The sequence below is a fragment of the Muscardinus avellanarius genome (assembly GCF_963383645.1).
Source record: "Muscardinus avellanarius genome assembly, chromosome: 15".
NCBI classification, from domain to species: domain Eukaryota; kingdom Metazoa; phylum Chordata; class Mammalia; order Rodentia; family Gliridae; genus Muscardinus; species Muscardinus avellanarius.
In genome coordinates, this window is record NC_137801.1 from 66,229,495 (window position 1) to 66,249,789 (window position 20,295).

Consider the following 20,295-nt stretch of genomic DNA (forward strand, 5'->3'; position numbering starts at 1 on the left):
AGAGAATGCAACAGAATACTGGGTATGATAGGGCCCAACACAGAGCCTGGTGTACAGTAGATGTTTAATAAATGCCCTCCGCCCACTAAAGAATGTCAAGAGACAGAGCTGGGCCCACAAGGCAGAGGCCTGGCTCTCGTCTGGTGCTGGGACCTGCTTCCCCAGGGACCTGACTGCGCTTTTCTGCCAACCAGCCCCTGTGTGCACCTGGCTTCCGGCCTGCCTTCCACAGGCCCGTATTTCGTCCCCTCTTGGAGGCCTCTGAGGCTCAGGCCGGGCGAGGCTGCCTTTGCTGTAATTTGCAGCTTTGTTGTAGCTTAGTGAGAATTAGCTCCAGTTTTTCTTTCGGTGCCCTTTCCCCACCTGTACCCTCCCACCCCAGTGTGGGAGGTGAGGCGCACTCGCCCAGTTCTCAGGCAGGCGGGCCAGGGACTTGCTGAGAACGAGGGGGGTCTGCTCACAGGTCATGGGCACACATAGCTGCCGCCCGCTATGACCGGGGCCATGTGGGACCCCCAGGGAAGATGCCCCCAAAGGAGCGTGCTGGGGTGGCTTTCTTGAGCAGCAGGCTTTGGGGCAGTGAGGAAAGCTGCTCAGGACGGGGTGATGGGCCCTGTTGCCTCCCTGGGGCAGGGCTGTGGGCCTGTGGCCAGCTCTCTGGGGCATACTGTGTGACTCAGCCACAGACCAACCCATCACAGCGGCAGGGACCATTTCTCAGGCTTGGTCACTGTATCGTAATCTTGCCCCAGACTGACCCTGAGCTCTTAGTACTGATTATAATGTGGCTGGGAGGGGTTAAGGCCAAGACCCCGTCTCAAACTTGTATGTGTATCAGAACCCTCTGGGTTCCTGACCCTCAGATCTGGTGTGGAACCTGAGAATTTATATTTCTATTAAGAGGCCGGGCATGGTGGCGCATGCTTGTAATCCCTGCGCTTAGGAGGCGGAGACAGGAGGATCGCGCAGGTTCGAAGCCAGCCTCTCTGTTTCCAAATAAAAAATATAAAATAGGTCTGGGAGTGTAGCCCGGAGGTGGAAGGGTTCCATCCCCAGTACCACCCCCCAAAAAAATTCTTGAAATATATTTCTGTTATGATTCCTGGAACTGCTGCTTTTCCTAGGGCCACACTTTTGAGAACCTTGGCACAATGCTTAAGAGCACATACATATCTGGAGTCAGAGGAACCTGGGTTGGCTCCTCTCAAAGCTTGAAATTTCTCACCTGTCAACTGGGGAAGCCTGTGGCGCTGCCTCCTGCAGGGATTATGTGGAACAGTGCATGAGACCCTTAGTGAACACTAAGGACGCCACCCTTTGTTTGCTGTCCTTGGGGGAAGATGGGCCTTCCCCAACCAGCCTCCTCTCCAGAGTGTTTAGCTGTCAGTAGTTGCTAGAGGCCCTGAGGGCCCAGGGCCTTGCGGTCCTGGTCTGGGCTGGTTCCTGTGTTCAGAGCCTCCAGGGACCTGTACTAGATGGAGGAGAGAGTGAGCTCTGCCCAGGGATGTACTTTCTGTAGATTTGCTGCTGCTCTTCTGGCTAAGAAAGGGGCTGGTGTCTTAAATGCAACCTTTATCCCCTGGGGATATTTACCTAGCAGCGGAGGGCTAAGAACTGGAGCTCGGTGCTCCAGACCTGAGCATTTCTTCCTAGAAGCCCATGCTCAGCTCAGGAGGGCTACTCGGTGAGCTGGGGGCAGCCTCACGCCCTGTCCTCAGGGGATCAGAGCAGCTGTAAGACCCTGGGGGTCAAGGGGCAGCCCCGGGGTGGGTGGCCTGTCACTGGAAGCTGGGAGAGACAGGCTTTGGTGGCTTCTGAGTCATGAGGTGTGGGTCCTGGCATGTCACTGTCGCCGCCCTGACTGCCACCCTCTTTCCAGCCCCAGAACAGCCTGCCGGACATCGTCATCTGGATGCTGCAGGGAGACAAGCGTGTGGCCTACCAGCGGGTGCCCGCCCATGAAGTCCTCTTCTCCCGGCGGGGTGCCAACTACTGTGGCAAGAATTGTGGGAAGCTGCAGACGATCTTTCTGAAAGTGAGCTCTTTTTTCCCCCAGGCCATGACTGTCTTTTCTCCACTCCAGGTCTTTTCCTAACTTCCTTTCCCCCTCCTGCCCTGGACCCACCTCAGAGTCCCAAGGCTCTGTTTTTAGAAGCAAAGGAGTCTTTGGGTAAAGATAACTTTCTTTTTCCTCTGTGCCTTATAGAGTCCCAGATGCCATATGTATAATCTGGAAGGTTAGCAGGTTGGAGCTGGAATCATGGGGTCACTGGAAATTAATAAAGAGGAGTCTGTGGTCCTCAGCAGATCCTGAGGCTGTGCTTGTGCTCCAGGGCAGGTCCTTTGTAGGGAGACATTGGCCTCCAGCCTCTAATAGTCCTGGCACAGCCCTGGCCTCCACACCCTGCCCGAGTGCCCTCCCTTGACTCCAACTGGAGCCACCCTAAGGCTCAAGTTCCTCCCTGCTGGGAAGGCTGGTGTCTGGGCTTGGGACTGGTTATGCCTGTGACTCAGACCCCTCAGAAGGCTGGGAATTAGTAATCTTGCCCTTAGTCTCACCCAGCTCCTGCTTTTCCTTCTCTTCCTCCTCTTTCAGCACCCAATCCCTCTCCATCTTCCCTTGGGGGATTAGCTATCTTTCGTGATGGGGAGGTGAGTGGGTACTTGGGGAGGAGCCACCTGTCCTTCTCGCTGGGCTAGTGTGGTGGCATACAGCCAAGGCTGCTTTGGTCAGGGGGCCATGGCTTGGTGATCAGAATCTAGGGTGGGGATCCTTTCCTGGGTGTTGTGGCTATGTAGGTCCAAGAGGAGGGTGCCCCTCTGAAGGCTGCCATTTATACTGCCCTGCTAGAGGCCAAGTGGCTGTGCTTGCCCCTTACCATTTTCTGTTTATTCTGAATGATTCTGCATTCAAGGCTAACACAGCCTAAACTGCCTGCCTTCATCCCAGCCTGCCTCAACTCCCCAGAGCTTTTCTGCTCTCACCTTCCCCTTTCCCATGTTTCTCCTCCCACCTCACCTCTTCCAGGAAGTCACTGTTGACCAACCTTAGCCTCAGGCCTTTTGAGTAGAGCCCTCTGTTGACTGTGGGCTGGTCCACTCACACATCAGCCAGTCATTCTTGCTGCTCTTGGGGGTGGATAGAGAGGACAGGCTTTCATTGCACAGTGTGTGGCTGGAGCTGGCGTTGCCTTGGGAAGGCTGCCTAGCTCCTCTGAACTGCCTGCTTTTTCTCACCTATAACGGGAGGATGGGGCTGCCGGCTTCACAGGTTTTGAGAATTCAGTTAGATGACACAGGTCATGGTTCTTGCTGGAACTAAGTGATTGGTGGGTATTGGTTTCTCTCCCGCTTTCTCCTCTTCCTTTTGGGAGATCCCACACTTCACAAACTCCATGACTGGAGGCCCACCCAAGACTAGGGATGAGCAGATATCTGCATGTAGGCTCCCTGGTACTTCAGACGATAAGCTAGCTTTTTGCCAAGAGGGAAGAATTGTGCGTGCATGTTGGTCAGGGGGCTGCCCCCTCCTGCCTGCTTGTGTGCCATCTGGGGCACATTCTCTATGTGATCCTGACCTCACAGCCCAACCAAGAATCTCCCTCCTTAGCCAGATGTCTTATGATGGGCAGAAATGAGAGGAAGTCGAGGAACGGCTCCATCTGAGCGGGGCTGAGGGTGGAGGTGGGGACGTGGAGACAAGCCTGCTGGACTCACTGGAACGGGGTGAGTCCAGCTCTGACCTCTTGGCCTTGAAGCCTCAGGGAAATGCAAACTGAAAATTTTTCCTGATTCCGAGCAAGAGGAGAGAAAAAAAAATGCTATAGAATTGTTTCTCGAAGTCTTCCCCACTGAGTTTATGAGCCCCGCCAGTAGCTCCTGAGCAAGCGCTACAAAAATGTTGGCAGCTAGCAGAGACCAAGAAAACATTGGTGTTTCTTAACTTAAACCAAAGTTGGAAAAAATGAGCACCAGCAGAGAGGGAGAGGAGCCCCAAACTAGACATTTCTTTATTTGCTGTTGCTATTTTGAGTCGGGCAGGCTGGCCCTGTCTGGGGGAGGGCAGGGCAGAGAGCTGGGGGTGGATGGGGAAGGGGGGTCAGGCATTCCTGCCATCTCCCTGGGGCTGGTGGTTTGGAGGGGGAAAGACAGATAACCACCCTGGCGGAGAGAACAGCTGAAGTGAACAGCCGTAGGGAGGTTTCCAAGGGTGACACGTGGGATCAAGGGCTCCTCCAGGCTTCACCAAGGATGAGCTGAAAGAAGAGGGCCTGGGGAATATGAGGTGCTCACCGCCCTTTCCGACCCCTCTTCCTGCCCTGGACTCTCTCTCCAGTGGTCCAGGCTTTCCCTATAGCTTGGAACCCCTTACCTTGTCCTCCTGTTTTTTTTTTTTTTTTTTTTTTTCCCCTCTGAATCCATCAAAGCTCCCTTCTCCTGTCACTCAGCTCCCTGGCCCAGAGGACACGCCCCTCTGAGCTCATGCACCGGAGGCCCGGGTTCTTCATGTGTTACTGCCTCTAGGGGAGAGTGTGTCATCCTAAGAGGGAGAAGTGTCTCCTCTGGCCACCTCTGACCTTTGGTTTTAGTCAAATGGTAAAGTGATTGTAGGGAATAATTTTTTTTTTAAATGTTAGGTTCTTGAGGTTAGTCCACTTTGGCAGAGGTTCTGAAAGTTTCAGGATAAAAAGCAGTTGAGGGCCAATGAATAGTGGTTAACATGCTGATAAGCACTTGAAAGTGTGGGAATATTAGATGATACACTAATGTCCAGCCAAAGTACGAGGCGCTGAAGATGGAATGAGATGGCTTTAAGCTCTTCCCCTTCCAGACTTGTGTCATATTGTCTTCTAGAATGGTACCGTTTAACATAGTGGCCGCATATGGCTATTTATTTATTTATTTATTTGTGGGTCTGGGGATGGAACTCAGCGGCATTCAACCTCCAAGCTACACCTCCTGCCCTATTTTTTATTCTTTCTTTTTTTTTTTTTTTGGTGGTACTGGGGATGGAACCCAGGGGCCTTCTACCTCTGCGCTACACTCCCAGACCTACTTTATATTTTTATTTGGAAACAGGATCTTCTCTTAAGAGAACTCGTGAGATCCTCCTGTCTCAGCCTCCCAAGCGTGGGGATTACAAGCATGCACCACTAGGCCCGGCTATTCTTTATTCTTGAAACAGAGTCTCACTAAGTAGCTAAGGCTATCTGCAAACTGTGATCCTCCAGTCTCAGCCTCCCGAATGCTGGGATTATAAGAGTGCGCCACCATGCCCGGCTACATATGGCTATTTAAATTTATTTATTTTAATTTTTTAAATTTTTGTGGATTGAATCCAGGGGTATTCTATCTCAGAGCAAACACTACCAGCCCTATGTTTTGTTCTTTATTTTTGAAACAGAGTCTCACTAAGTTGCAGAGGGCTTCACTAAGTAGCTGAGGCTGGTTCCAAAATTGCAATGCTCCTATCTCAGCCATCCAAGTACTGGGATTATAAGTGTATGCCACCATGCCTGGCTTGAAATTTAAATTAAGATAAAATCAAACTAAAGATGCCTCGGTCACATTAGCTACTTTTTATTCTCTCTTCTCTTTTTCCTTCCTCTCCTCTCTCCTTTTCTCCCTCCTTCTCTCCCTTCTTTTCTTTCTTGTACTAGGGATTAAGCCCAAGGGTGTTCTACCTCCAAGATATATCCCCAGCCCTTTTTATTTTTCATTTTTACTAATCTATAGCATCCTGGCCTTGAACCTGTGATCCTACTGTCTAAGCCTTGTAAGTTCTGGGGTTACAGGTGTGCACCACCACACCCAGCTCACTCTAGCTGCCTTTCAAGTAATCAGTAGCCACATATTGGCAATACAAATATAAACTATTTCCATTATGGCAGACATTTCCATAGGATGGTGCTATTCTAGAAGACAATAGAAATGAGGATGTGGTAGGAGAAGGGGAAGATGAGGACCCTGTCTAGACATATCCCTCTCTGCAGAGAGATCCTGAGTAGGGCTGGCACAGTTTTCTTTGAGATGGAGTCTTCATGGAGGGGAGAAGATTTCTTAGTTATACATTTCACCCCTGTGAAATTTCAGGTCCTCTAACTGTGCGCACCTAATGGGCGTGTTGGCTGCTATGTCCAGGCCTAGCGGGGCATCCCATGGATGGGACATCCTGATCCTAAAGGGGCTGTGGGAAGCCGGGTGTGGTGGCGCACGCTTGTAATCCCCGCGTTTGGGAGGTTGAGACAGGAGGATCGCACAGGTTCGAAGCCAGCCTCAGCTACTTAGTGAGGCTCTTGGTAACTTAGTGAGACCCTGTTTCCAAATAAAAATATAAAATAGGTCTGGGAGTATAGCCCAGAGGGAGAAAGCCCCTGGATTCCACCCCCCCAGTACCACCAAAAAAAAAAAAAAATCTAAAGGGGCTGTGGGTTTCTGTCCTCTGATTTCCAGTATCCAATGGAGGGGGTGCCTGGCGTTCGAATGCCTGTGCAGATACGGGTCAAGCTCTGGTTCGGGCTCTCTGTAGACGAGAAGGAGTTCAACCAGTTTGCTGAGGGGAAGCTCTCTGTCTTTGCTGAAACCGTGAGTGCCCACCGTTCCTCCCTGCCTCCCACCGTGATGCCCTGGTTGGTCCCACTTTCTTCTTTTCCTCTCTTGCTCTCCAGTATGAGAATCAGACCAAGCTGGCCCTGGTCGGGAACTGGGGCACAACTGGCCTCACTTACCCCAAGTTTTCTGATGTCACCGGCAAGATCAAGCTACCCAAAGACAGCTTCCGCCCCTCCACGGGTTGGGCCTGGGCTGGAGATTGGTTCGTGTGTCCAGAAAAGACGTGAGTCGGGGGTGGGTTGTGCTTGGGAGGCCTGACCGGGCTGCTCTCCAGCAACAGCCCCTCTGCCTGGCCCATTCTTTTGAAGTCCTCAGCTCTATACCATTTAACATTTCTACAACTGCCTGTCTGTCTTCAGCTACCCACCCAGTTGTTGGTGCCTTCAGCTGGTCTCCCTATCTCCTTATTTCGGGTGTACTTTTGCCCGTGATGATCTCTGGGTGTCCCTGAGCGTCCTTCTCTCTCTCTCTGCACTCTTCCTTTCATCTCCCTTGGAGCGGGGCTGAACCGTGCGGGGTGGCCCAGGCCAGGTGCTCTGGGGGTGGCGGATGATGGGGCCTCTTCAGAAGAGGCTCTGACAGGTCCTCCCCGCAGCCTGCTGCATGATGCTGATGCGGGCCACCTGAGCTTCGTGGAGGAGGTGTTTGAGAACCAGACCCGGCTCCCCGGAGGCCAGTGGATCTACATGAGTGACAATTACACTGATGTGGTAAGGCGGTGCTCGAGGGGCAGGTGGCATTGGCTTTCCCCGGATTTCTGGACATTCGATCCACAGGAGGGGCCTGTGGCTCAGAGAAGGCTGGGCGTTTTCTCCTGTGTCCACCTGCGGAGCCTCGTGCCCTGGTTTCTAGAGGGACAGTGACCCCGAATCACACAGGTCCCTAGGGGCTCTACCTTTTGTCTGGGGCCCCGCTGACATCTGTCTGTATCTTCTCATCCTTGCCTGTCACTAGAACGGGGAGAAGGTGCTGCCCAAGGATGACATTGAGTGCCCACTGGGCTGGAAGTGGGAAGATGAAGAATGGTCCACAGACCTGAATCGGGCTGTCGATGAGCAAGGTGGGCAGCGCGTGGAGCCTGGGGAGCCCCACCCGGTGGGCTCTCAAGGTGTGCAGGTGGGGGCCGCGGAGTGCCACGGCCCCGTGCCTGGGGCACTGGCCTTCCCTGGGCTACTCCATCTGAGGGACTTGTTGAAGGCACCCCCACTTCCAGCTGCAGATTAGGACCAAGAGGCCCTGGCTGCTCACGAGGCTGTGAGCATGCCCTGAATGAAGACATGGCCTCAGCAGAGCTGGGGGATTGTTGGGTGGTGAGTGACAGGTGCCCCTCACTCAGGCTGGGAGTACAGCATCACCATCCCCCCGGACCGGAAGCCGAGGCACTGGGTCCCCGCCGAGAAGATGTACTACACACACCGCCGGCGGCGCTGGGTCCGCCTGCGCAGGAGGGACCTCAGCCAGATGGAGGCTCTGAAGAGGGTGAGCGGGCAGGTGTGGGGGAAGGCTCCGGTGGGTGGGTGGGGGACACCAGAGGGCGAAGGTGCGATCTGTGTATAGATGGACACGCACAGGCACCTGGGACTCACTGGAGATGCTCACACATCACACCTAGTACCAAAGCGGATGTCCATGGACAGATGCAGGACACATCCAGATGGGGAGACTCCAGCAGGGTTCACACACAGAGTTCACACACCACCCCTAGAAGGGGTAGCACCATCCCCAGGAGTGTCCCAGGCCAGCTTCCTAGAACCCATGGCGTGGCTTTGGTCAACTTTTGTTACTATGAACAAAAACCAGATACGAGCAATAGAGGAGAAAACGTATATATCTGGGCTCATGGTTTCAGCCTAAATCATCACCCAGTAAGTTCATTCAAAGCATCACTTCATTATCACCAGCAAGATAAGAGCCCTGGGTCAGTGATCTCACCTCTAAATATTTCTGACAGCGAATACAGGAGCTTTTCCATAGAGATTCTATATTAAACCCGTAACAGGCTCTGTGCTGTGGAGGCAGTATTCTTGGAAGGGTGAGGGGCAGGGACGTGGCCTGGGGAAGGCACACCCCTACGCACCACAGTATCTTCCTCACCTGGGGGCCAGGGGCCAGGCTTGCATCCTCCTTGCTGTCATTGGCTGGGGGCCCTGGGGGTGCTGGGCACAGACCTCCCCAGCATGGTGTTTTCCTTCACTGTGCTAAGTGGCCTGCTGCAGGTTGCTGTCAGAAGCTGGGGACCTGCACTCTTGGAAACCAGGGATCAGTACATAGCACATGTGTTGGCTGGTAAAGGGACCAGGTGGACTCCATCAGCGTGTATCCAAGGACATGCACAGACACCGTAGCTCACAGGCGTGAGCACGCGTGAGCACAGGCACTTACTCCAGAGTCACACAGGTGCCCCTGTGGTGCACAGCCTCGGCGCCTGCTTCCCTTGGACCCACTTGGTCTACACCCTTCCTTTTCAAGTGTATGTTTGAATTTTGGCCTGAGAATCAGGCCGCTCTCCATCTAAGTGAAGGTGTTGGCATGACCTAGACTTCGTCCCCCTCTCTTTGAGCAGAAAAAGGAGAGAGGAATGTCTCAAGGGTGTTGGACAACTAGCTGTTCCTGGTGCTGTGAGCCAGGCAGAAAATCCTCTCTGAAGGGGTAGCCAGTTGTCAGAGGTGGAGCCTGGCCAGACACATCTGCCTTGCTTATCATCAGCATCCTTCCTGGGGATGGGGAGGGGTGCAGCTGGCCTCCAGGACTAGACCTTGTCACTGTGCCCATGGTCCAAAATGAGGTGTTTTCTTTCTTTCTTTTTTTTTTTTTTTGTGGTACTGGGGATGGAACCCAGGGGCATTCTACCTCTGCGCTACACCCCCAGCCCTAGTTTTTATACTTTATTTTGAAACAGGGTCTCAATGAGTTGCAAAGGGCCTCACTAAGTAGCTGAGGCCGTTCATGAACCGCAATCCTCCTGTCTCAGATTCCCAGATGCTGGGATTACAAGTGTGCCACCATGCCTGGCTCTGAGGTGGTTTCTAAGGACAGCTCCAGGGCACTGTCTCCCAGGATCTGAGCCAAGGGACTTCTTTCTTGCAGGAAGTGCAGGGTCCCTCCACTGCTGACCTGGGTCCTTGCCTTGGTGGCGGGGACCAGTAGCCTGGGCTTGGGAAATGGAATCATTTTTGCCTCTGAACTGCAGAGCCATCTTCATTTTTACAAGCTGGGATATGAAGAAGAAAAAGGAAATGACAAGAAAACTTTGGATTCATGCAGCCCACCCCAAATTCAAATAAACAGACAGCCCAAAAGCCAGTGTTTCCATCACCCCTGCAGTCTACCTTCCCTTCCTGGCTCCTAGGCTCTCCCAGCAGCCAGGAAGCCTCCTCTCCCCTCCTAGAGGGGAGACCTAGAGTTCTTGTTGCTGCCGAAGCTGTTCAAAGCCCCTTCTTCCAGGTGGCCCACTCAGATTTCCCCACCTGGAGGGCACCATTACCCTGGAGGGAAGGAAGACACCCCGGGCCCTCTGGCCGGCCTCTGAGTCTGCCCTGTTCTCTGTTGCAGCACAGGCAGGCAGAGGCGGAGGGTGAGGGCTGGGAGTATGCCTCCCTCTTTGGCTGGAAGTTCCACCTCGAGTACCGCAAGACGGATGCCTTTCGCCGCCGCCGCTGGCGCCGTCGCATGGAGCCACTGGAGAAGACGGGGCCCGCAGCCGTGTTTGCCCTCGAGGGGGCTCTGGTAGGTGGGGCTGTGCCTGTCTGGGGTTGGGTGGGGTGCAGTTCGTGTTCCCAGGGCTGGGCTGGGCTGATGTGGAGAGGCGCGGGAGCCCCCAGGTTAGGGCTTTGGGATGGAACGTTGGCCAGTCGTTCTGGCTTTGGCCCCTGTGGGGTGGCGTGTGGGGAAAGTGAGCGCCAGTCTGAGTGTCCTCCTAAAATAAAACAGTGTCTTTCTTGGCACAGAAAGATCTGCTGCTTCTTTGGGTAGTCAAGATGGGAGCAGAGAGCTGGGCGTGGTGACACACTCCTATAGTCTCAGTACTTGGGAGGCTGAGGCAGGAGGACTGCAGGTTGGTGGCCAGCTGGACAGTTTAGTGAGACCCTGTCTCAAAATAAAGAGGGCTGGGGTGTAACTTAGTGGTAGAGCACCCCTGGGTTAAAATCTCTAGTACCGTGAACACACACACACACACACACACACACATACACACACACACACACACACACACACACACACACACACACACGATGGCTCAGAGCAGAGGTGTCTTGACATCTGATCACTTGGCCTGGGACTATAGCCAAGGAGCCCAGCTCTTCTTCAAAAACCTGGCTGGTATGGAGGTGGAGGGGAGGCAGGCATCGGCCTAACCATGGTAGTGGCTAGAGAGAGAGGGCTGGTGGTCCTGAAATATCCTTAGTTAGACTTGCACCCCCCCTGACACAGAGGCCATCTCTTTGGGTTCTCCAGAGATCTGGGGGTTGATATACTTTAGAAATTGAGCCAAGCCGGGCGTGATGGCGCATGCTTGTAATCCCAGCATTCGGGAGGCTGAGACCGGAGGATCACGGTTCGCGGACAGCCTCAGCTAAAAATAGGGCAGGGAATGTAGCTTGGAGGTCGAATGCCCCTGAGTTCCATCCCCAGACCTGAAAAAGAAAGAAAGAAAGAAAGAAAGAAAGAAAGAAAGAAAGAAAGAAAGAATGAAATTGAGCCAACAGGTAGCCATCCTGCCCCTGTGTGCACTTCTGTCATTGGCTGTTTAGGGTCTGGGTGACTTGTCTTCCCCAAAGAGATGAGCATGTGATTCCTGGGCAGTCGGTGTGACTCTCAGGGCCAGCATACAGCCTCCCTGCTCTGTTGGTCTGGTTTGCTGGGGGTGGGAATGAGAAGCCCAGCTCTGAGAGGCCCCCTCTGAGGTCCAGCCAGGATGGTGCACTCCCTGTGGCGGCTTCAGCTGTGACCGTGGAGAGCAGGTGCCATCAGCCGCACTGGCTGATGGGACACGAGGCTGTCCACGTGCAGCCAGCGTGTGTGTATGCTTGAGTATTTGGTCGAGACAAGGGACACATCCATGGTGCAGCCCAGCTGCAAGGGCTGTGGGAATGGAGGCCAACAGGCCCCAGGAGGCAGCAGGCAGGGCAGGAGGCCTGTCATTCTTCAGCCTTGATGATGAGCCAGGCAAAAAGGAGAGGAAACCCTCTGGCAGCCAGATGACGCCAGAGAAGACTGTGACAGCTCCCTCCACCCTAGTCCTGTGGCCAAGTCGGGAGGAGGCCAAGGGGAGACAGTGGAGCCCTGGCTCTCTGGGCAGCCGACCTGGTCCTCTGGATGGAGCAGGGCTGGTTTTTAGTGACTTCCTTTGTCTTAAGTTAGAAAGGGGCTGGCTTGGCACAGGGCAGGGCCTGCGGTGGTACGTGGCTCCAGCTATGGGGGTGGGGGAGACCTTGAGACAGTTCAGGTCTCAGTCAGTTGGGTATGATCCGGCCAGGCATGCTTCCTGAATAACCAGGGCTTGTTTCCATCAAATGGAGACTCAGCTCAAATGGTCTAAAGAGAAAAGGGGGCTCATGGGTTTACTTAGCTGGGACGTGCTCAGGGGGCGGGCCAGCATTAGGGTGGGGGAGATGGAGGTTTACACACTGTCTCCAGGACTCCCACCTCTGTCTTAAACTCATACTGGCCCTCTCCATGGCAGCACAGATGACTGGTGACAAAAGACTGACATCCCCTTGACCACTCACAGAGCCAGGCTGCATCAACTGGCACAGCCCACCGCCAGCCCTGATGGAGACCCCAGAGTGCTGTGTTCTCAAAAGCACCAGTAAAATCCCGTGCAAGTGACCGTCTCTGCCTGCTCATGTACCTGAGCCAGGCCCTGCACCTGGGGCTGAGGGACTGAGGGTTCTGATGGGCCAGCTTGGGCCGTGCCCCTGCTCTGTGATTCACAGCACTACCAGGTTGGAGAGAGGAGTTTCTAAAAAAGGAAGAAAGAAAGAAACAAAAAAAGCCCCCTCAAGCCCCAAAAGTGCTGAGCTAAGAGCTCCAGATGACAGCCGTAGTGCTTTCTTCAATGAGCAGGAGGGAGCCAGTGTGGCTTGTTCTGTTTTTTGTGTATGTGTATGTGTATGTGTATGTGTGTGGTATTGGGGATCGAACCCTGGGGTGTTCTGCCCCTGAGCTATACCCTCATTCCAATAATAATAATAAAAAAAATAATTATTATTATTGGTGGTGGTGCTGGGGATTGAACCTCTACCTCCAAGCTATACCCTCAGCCCTTTTTCAGTTGGAAACATAATCTTGCTAGGTTTCTAAGAGCTTTACTAAGTTGCTGAGGCTGGCTTTGAACCTGTGGCCTCTCTGTCTCAGCCTCCCAAGTACTGAGATTAGAAGTGTGCCCCACCATGCCCAGCTCGGTGTGGGTTGTTGAGCAGAGGCATGCTTTGGTAGGAGCTGAGCTTTACGACTGCTAATCAAATAGCTACTGAAAGTGTTTGAGAGGGAGACCCTCCCATCAGGGGACCATCAGGAGTTTTGAGTAGCAATCCAGGGATGAGGTGACTCTCTGGGGTGGAGGAGGATGAAGTAGCAGGGTGTGGGGAGGGAAGGGCCAACGGGGCCTCAGAGGCGCCACAGGGATGATGAAAGGGCACAGCCAGGCCTGGGGCTGCAATGAGTTCACGCTTGGCCCTGGCATATCTGACACACCGTGTCGCGCTGTGTGAGAAAGACGGATCTGGCGGCTGCCTGCCAGGCGGCACAGGCAGGGAGGTGGCAGATGTGGGCGCCCGCCGTCGAGCATCAGCTGGGAGGAGGGGATTAGCAGGGGAAGGGGTGCGGGGTCAGAGGTGCCTGGAGACACATGGATGGGATGGGGCCGCTGGGACCTGGAGAGAAGGGGAGAGTGGGACTGGGGAGCCCACTGCCAAGCTTGCATGGCTTGGAGACCAGAAGAATGGGGAACATTTCCCAGAGATCGAGAAACCAACGCATTTATTCTTTATGTGGGAGAAAATGTCATGAGGGATCACTGCACCCGAGCCACAGGCTGGGGAAGGTGATGGATTGCAATGCAGATGTGGCTTGCCTGTGACGTGCAGAAGCCACAGGCAACTGGCAGCCCGGAACCTGGCTGACAGAGAGAGCCAGCGCTAGACGGTGGTTGGGGTGGGTGTGGGTGGGTCCCGTGTACCTGGAGTCCGAAGACCAGGGAGTTTGGAAAGTCCTTGGTGTGTCCAGCATTTGGACAGAGCCGCAGGCCCATTCCATTTGACAATAAACGTGTGGGCCATTCAGTACCTGAATGAACTGAGCCCTCATGCCCAACACCTCCTCCCCACATACCACGTACTCACCTTTACATGCTTTCTGCCAGGACAGAGGACAGTCTGGGCTCCCAGCCCTGAGCCCCATTGTCCTTGCCCTGGGCCTCGCAAGGGACCAGGCTGAGGTAAACCCTAGGGCGTGGGATGTATGGTTGGGCTTTCTGGTGCCGAGACCCAGCTGCTTTCCTGAGTGTTGGTCTCTGGCGAAAGGCTGGTGGGATGAGAGGCTTCTGGGTGTTCAGGTGTGCTTTGAACTTGGCTTCCTCTCCTTATTGGCTGTGGAAAGCTCACTCGTGGCTTTAGGTACTCTCTTACCTCACTCATGAAAGTAACTGCATCTGGGGTTACCGTAAGGATTAATAGTGATACACGCACAGAAGTGCTTCTCAGACTTAGCGAACAAGCAGCCGGGGCTCTGGTTGAAATGCAGTCTCTGATTCAGTGTCTGGGTGGGGCAGGAGAGTCTAGCAAACCTCTAGGGAATGCTGCTGCCACTGCCAAGGACCATCTTCAGGTAGTGTGAAGCGCAGAGCGCATCATGGAGATGAAGGAGAAGGTCGTTGGCCTCCCTCTTGGATGCCTCTCCAAGAGATAGGGTGTGCCTGTACGTGGCCAAAGGTGTGTGGCCGTGGTCCTGGATAGGGAGGTAGGGCAAGATGACCTGTCCTCCCTGATCTTTGGTGGGACAAAAGTGATCTCTCAATCCCTCCTATCCCTGGACCTAATGGTGGAGGAATGGTGCATGGGGAGCTCCTGCTTGTTTAGATGAGAGATGTGCATGGTGAGTGCAAATTAATCCACCAGACTCTGCATCTTTGAAGCGCTAGATGGGGGATAAATCCTTCCAGAGCGACAGTTCCTACTGAAGGGAGAGCAGGGCACTCCTAGAAACCTGCAGGTTTTGAATGTCTGGGTCCAAGGACTAGGCCCTCGGTGCCCCTTGCGCCTGCCACCCTTTCCCTGGCCCGTGCGTTGCTCCCTTCTGGAAGACGTCTTGTTGGAAGGCAGGCCCTGTCTGCTCATTAGCACCGGCCGCCTTTCCCTGAAACCTCCGGCAGGGGCCAAGCCTGGCTCCCTCCACAGGCGGGAGGCCCTGGCTCCGTCTGCTAATCGTCTGCTGTCTCCATCTCGAGCATTATTTTATTTTTGTATTATTCTTTTTCCAGCTAATATCCTGGCATTCCCAAAGACACCGGGTTTCATAATCTTCCTGGCGTTCCCAGGGAGCTGGGAAGCGGAGCACAAAGCCGCTATTATAGCGAGTTCCATCCAGCCTCCCTCTCCTCGCCCCACGCCCCTTGCCGCCGCCGCAGCCACCACCGCCTGCTCTCACCCAGCCACCCCCTCCTGACGCCACAGGCCTCTCTGGGAACTCTGGTGACGGCTGGCTGCTGGGATGAGCTCACAGAATCCATCCTGTCGTTCTTGCCCTGGTTCTGCCCTCCATGCGCAAGGATTTTTCCAAGCCTGGCCTCTGCCCGGCCCTGCGGGTCGGGAAGGGCTTCCGCAGATGCCAAGCTTGGCAGGGAGGGGAGGAGACACAGACGTTGGCAGCACATGTCACAGCTTGGGAGCTTTCTAGAGCTGGGATTGTGCATGTTCTAAAGGTGCACTCAGACTGCCTGGGGAGCCTGGGGAGCCGTTTGAAATTGGATGCAAAATTGTGCATATGTGTGTGTATGCTTGTGTGTGTGTGTGTGTGTGTGTGTGTGTGTGTGTGTGTGTGTCTGTGATGGGTGAATTGTGGTGCCAGGTGCTTGGTTTTATCCACCTCCTTAGCAGATCAAGGACCCCGAGGAGGGTAAGAATTACCAAAAATCTGTTTAACCATGTATATAAAAAACTAGGCTGAAAGGTCAATTGTATTATATATAATTATATTATATATCTCAATTATAAATTGAGAGACAACTTATATACATAGTCTCATTTTATCCTCACAGTGACCTCAGAAGTCTTAATTCTACTATTAGCCCCATTTTATTGTTGGGGAGACTGAGGCTCTAGGAGGCATTGCCTAATACAGTAGCCAGGAGGCAGATGTGGCTATTTAAATTTACATCTGAACGGCCGGGGATAGTGGCACACACTTGTAATCCCAGCACTTGGGAGGCAGAAACAGGAGGATCATGCAGGTTCGAAGCCATCTTCAGGTACTTAGTGAGGCTCTCAGTAACTTAGTGAGACCGTGTTTCCAAAAAAATATAAAATAGGTCTGGGAATGTAGCCCGGGGGTAGAAGGCCCCTGGATTCCATCCCCAGTACCAAAAAAAAAAAAAAAAAAAAAAAAAAAATTACATCTGAAGTAACCAAAATTCAGCTCCTGGTCAGACCAGCCACATCTCAAGGACTCAGTAGCTACATCAGTAGCTACATGTGGCTAGTGCTGGCTGTCATGTTAGACACAGAACTGTTCCATCTTTGCGGAAAGTTCTGCCCGGTAGCACTGCTCTAGAACAGCTCTGCGCTCTAGATGTTATCAGAGAAGAAACTGAGGCCTGAGAAGAGGTGTGCTTAGCAGCACAGCACGGGACAGTCCTGGGGCCAAGATTGAGACAACTGGTTCTTCTGTCCCTTCTCCCCGGGAGTCTCCTGACCATTGGTCAAACCACCGCACCGGTGCATTTTTTACCTCACCACTTTTAGGACAAAATGTCCCTCCTGTCCCATAGGCTGGGGTCCTAGGGCGGGAGGAATTGATGTGGCAGCTGAAGGAGCTGGCTAGAGCCCTTGGCCCTGCTCCCTGCCCCACCTTACAGCCAGACAGCTTGGTCGGCTTGGGGCAGCTGGCAGCCAGAGAAGACTCTACCCTCAGGGAAACCTACAGTCACCTGGCAGAGGCCTGAGCTCTGACCTGAAGTAGAGAGGACCTTCAGAGGCAGGTGTCCCAAGCCTGGGCCAGGGGAGGACAATAGAAAGTTGGAAGTGCTGGGAGGGATCAGGGAGAGGCAGCATCCAGAGAAGAGTAATCCAGATCCAAAGTGGCTGAGAGGGAGATGGATGTGGGTGGGCAGGGGAGGGTCCATCTCCAGCCTGGCTGTGGCCATACTGTGTGCGGGCACCCAGGCACTGTTCCCAGAGCTGGCCCTCAGCAAGTGCCTGGGGGGAGGGCTTTGCCTTGTTAGTAACCCAGCCTAGGGCTGGGCTGGGGCTGGGCAGCTTTGTGCAGCCTAGATGTCTTGGGTATATGCCTTGGGTATCTGCTCCGTGCCCAGCATCGTGCTAGCCAGGGCGGCTGCCACTCCGGCACAGGCTTCCCTGTCTTTCCTGCTCCCCCATGTAGAAGGGCAGTTTGGGCAAGTCCTCTTAATGTGCAGGCTCTGGGTCTGTCTCACTTATACTCCGAGATCTTCAGGGTCTGATTGTGCACCTGTGCTCCTCAGCACCTTGTACCGAATGTGATTTGCTGGAAGCCCCCCGTGTGTGTCATACACGAGGCTCTGCACCCCTCACACTAAGGTGACTGTGCAACTCGTTGCCTGGTCTGGTGCGCTCTTACTAATTGTGCTGTGGAAACAGACATGGGGAGGACCACTCCAGGCAAACTGGGACATCCAGTCGTCCTAATTGCCGGAGTGCCCTGGCATGGGATAAAACCTGCTGGCGTGTTCTTTGCAACCTCCACATGTGGAGATGTGGAAGCCCTAGAGGGACGCACACACATGCTCGCGCCGGCCCACACGTGGCACTGTGGATTCTCCAGGTTTCTCATTCCACTCCCAGATCCCCAGGGCCCAGCCGGTAGTTTTGCAAGGAGTTTAGCAGCTGCTTCCAAGCCCTGGCTCCAGCTGTAAGTTAAATGGGGTTGCACCCTTGCCTGCTATTCCACTTACGGTTGCAATCAGCCATGATTGGGAAGGGAGCTCTGTTCCATTCCCTCTTTTAAAGGGTTCTCCTTTGGCCTGGGACTGCTGGCCCCTCGTGGGGTTTTCCTTTAAGCCGAGACCAGGGTGGCTAGGTGTGTGAAGTGGGTGCTGGCAGCCTGCGTCCTTGATTCGGCATTCAGGCCTCTGCAGCTCCGGATGCTTGCTTTGGATGCTCCAAGCTCTGATGGGGAAGCAGGGATCTGAGAAGGGCCCCGAGGGTGGGCACGGGGCTCCGTGCTTCTGTGTAATCCCAGGGAAGACATAACTTCTCTGGTCCTCAGTCTTCTAACTTATCAGATGGGGCTAATAATGACAAATCAAAAATAATCACCACCCCTTAGAGCTCATGGGCTGGCAAACTCTGACCCACAGGCCAAATCCGGCCTGATTTCGTAAACCAGCCCCTGCTGGCACGCAGCCAGGGTTGAGCTGGTTCACTGGCATTTTGTTTGTGGCTGCTTTTTGCTATAAGGGCAGCTGAATAGTTGCAACGGTGACTACAGCCCTGCGCACAACAGCAAGAGAGTTACTACCTGACCCTTTGTGGGTGGCGCACATCGACTCCATCCCAGGGCACATACCATGTGTCTGCTATTGCCTCCTGCTTTGTTTATGTATTATTTCACTTAACCGGTACTAGGAGATAGGTCCTACTAGGAACCTCATTTTATAGATAAGCAAATGGATGCACAGAGAAGACAAGTAATTATCATCCCAGCTACCTTTCCTTACCCTTATGTAGATATTGCAAAAAAATCTTACGGCCAGTGGTCCAGGGCTGCAGGGTGTATAGTCCTTTATTCTCCCTTGTCATATTGGGATGTCTCATCAAAGTCAATAGAGAAGAGACAGTTAAGAAAGTAAAGTCCCAGAAGATCACCCTGGGGCTGTGCTGGTCAGTGCCTAACAACCAGCTCTCCAGAAAAAACAAAGCAACAATCCCCATCCCTGGGTCAGTGGCATTTGCAGATTTCCATGGTGTAAACACGCTGCCCTGGCTGATTTCAGGTTAGCAACGTGGTGCCACTGAACGTGGCATTAGATAAGCAAGGGCCGGAGCACAGCTAGGTACTGGGCGGGAGCACGGTTAGGTACAGTAGCTCATCGCACCAGAGCCTCACGCATAGCTAACCCCGAGAGAGAGAAGAGCAAAAGGTAGCAAAGTCCTCAGGATGAGCTGGAGCATTTCCCACCTTTGTGTTTTAGTATAATTTCTGAGTTGCAAATTTATAGGATTTAGCGTTTACTAATGGCTGTGTTTAACAGCTGACTGGCAAACTTCCTGAACATTTAATTTGCTCTTGTGAGCCATGTGAGCTGGCTTTAGCACCTGTGGCTCTCGGGATCCCCAGCCCCATTTGCACAAGTGAAGAGGTGGGTGAGGCCCATGTGGTGCCCTTCCCAACTGCCCTGTCCCGTGGCTCTTTGTGTCCATCCTGTGTAGGAAGCCGCCTCCCCAGATAGTGAAGGAAAGCATCTGCCTCACACTGGTCAGCACCCGTCTGCTTGACCTCGCTGGGGCATGGGAGGTTTCTGGGGTGGCACCCCAAAGAGCCTCTGAGACGCTGTTGACTCCTCCCCGGGCACTGTGTACGGCTCTGAGGCGTGGTGACCTGCCTGCATGGTCTCTTGTCTTTTTGCTGCTCTAGCCCCTTCTGTCTCTCTCCACTCCATAGCTGGGGAGCCAGACCTCCAGACTCTGTTCAGGCACCGCACCTTTGCCGTGGGAGCAGCCATTGTGGCCAAGGACCATGCCTCTCGGGCATGCCGCTGGGCTCCACCTTGGGCTCCACCCCACTGAGGTGGGTGAGGAGCCCACGGGCTGTGTGCTTCTCCAGAACCCGCTACCCCTTCCTGCGGAGGTCCTCAGAGGTCAGCCTTGGGGAGACTCAGGTGGGCTTGGTTGGCTTTGGAGCCCTTGGGGATCCTGGAGTTCCCCACCCTCCTTGCTCAGGCTCCTCCAGGGAGCCATGGCCTCCTGCCGGGCAGCAGTGGGTTGGAGGCCGCCCAGTCCCTGGGGCAAGCAGCAGGATCCCTTACATAGCTAGCCCAGGGACAGAGCGCGTGGCCACAGACCGCGTGGCTGCCAGCCCCAGCCTGGGAGCCGTCGGCATGAGCTATGGAGGCAGGAATGTGGCTGTGGGAAACCGATGCCCTGTGCCTGGCCCTGGGGCAGAGAGAGAGAGAGAGAGAGAGAGAGAGAGAGAGAGAGAGAGAGAAAGAAAGAGAGAGGGGATGTGTGTGTATGTGTGTGTGTGTGTGTGTGTGTGTGTGTGTGTGTGTGTCGGCTGGGCAGAAAGCAGAGCATGGCCTCCTGCAGCCTGGCGGTGTGCAGGGCCCTCTTGTCCCCCAAGCTGCCACGATGCCTCCCTGTGCTGTACCTGTCCGGCTCTTCCTCCAAGACTCCCAAAAGGGGACCCACCAAAGGCCCCATAGATGGTGAAAAGGAGGCCACAGAGTCCCAGGCTGCTCAGACCCTGACCTCCTGGGCTGGGGCGGGGGGA

General features: G+C 54.1%; 1 protein-coding gene across 14 annotated transcripts in view; it reads left to right on the plus strand.

The window, feature by feature from the left end:
- The window catches only part of DYSF (dysferlin), a gene marked incomplete at both ends in the record, with an annotated part of 231,285 nt that overhangs the window by 119,228 nt on the left and 91,762 nt on the right, over positions 1–20,295 (plus strand). For all 14 annotated transcript variants that reach the window (XM_080711955.1, XM_080711953.1, XM_080711959.1 and 11 more), the window contains 7 exons: positions 1,880–2,035; positions 6,454–6,585; positions 6,669–6,835; positions 7,208–7,322; positions 7,567–7,672; positions 7,949–8,091; positions 10,165–10,338. In XM_080711955.1, coding sequence (XP_080568081.1) covers positions 1,880–2,035; positions 6,454–6,585; positions 6,669–6,835; positions 7,208–7,322; positions 7,567–7,672; positions 7,949–8,091; positions 10,165–10,338 — 993 coding nt within the window. The remainder of the gene's footprint in view (positions 1–1,879; positions 2,036–6,453; positions 6,586–6,668; positions 6,836–7,207; positions 7,323–7,566; positions 7,673–7,948; positions 8,092–10,164; positions 10,339–20,295) is intronic.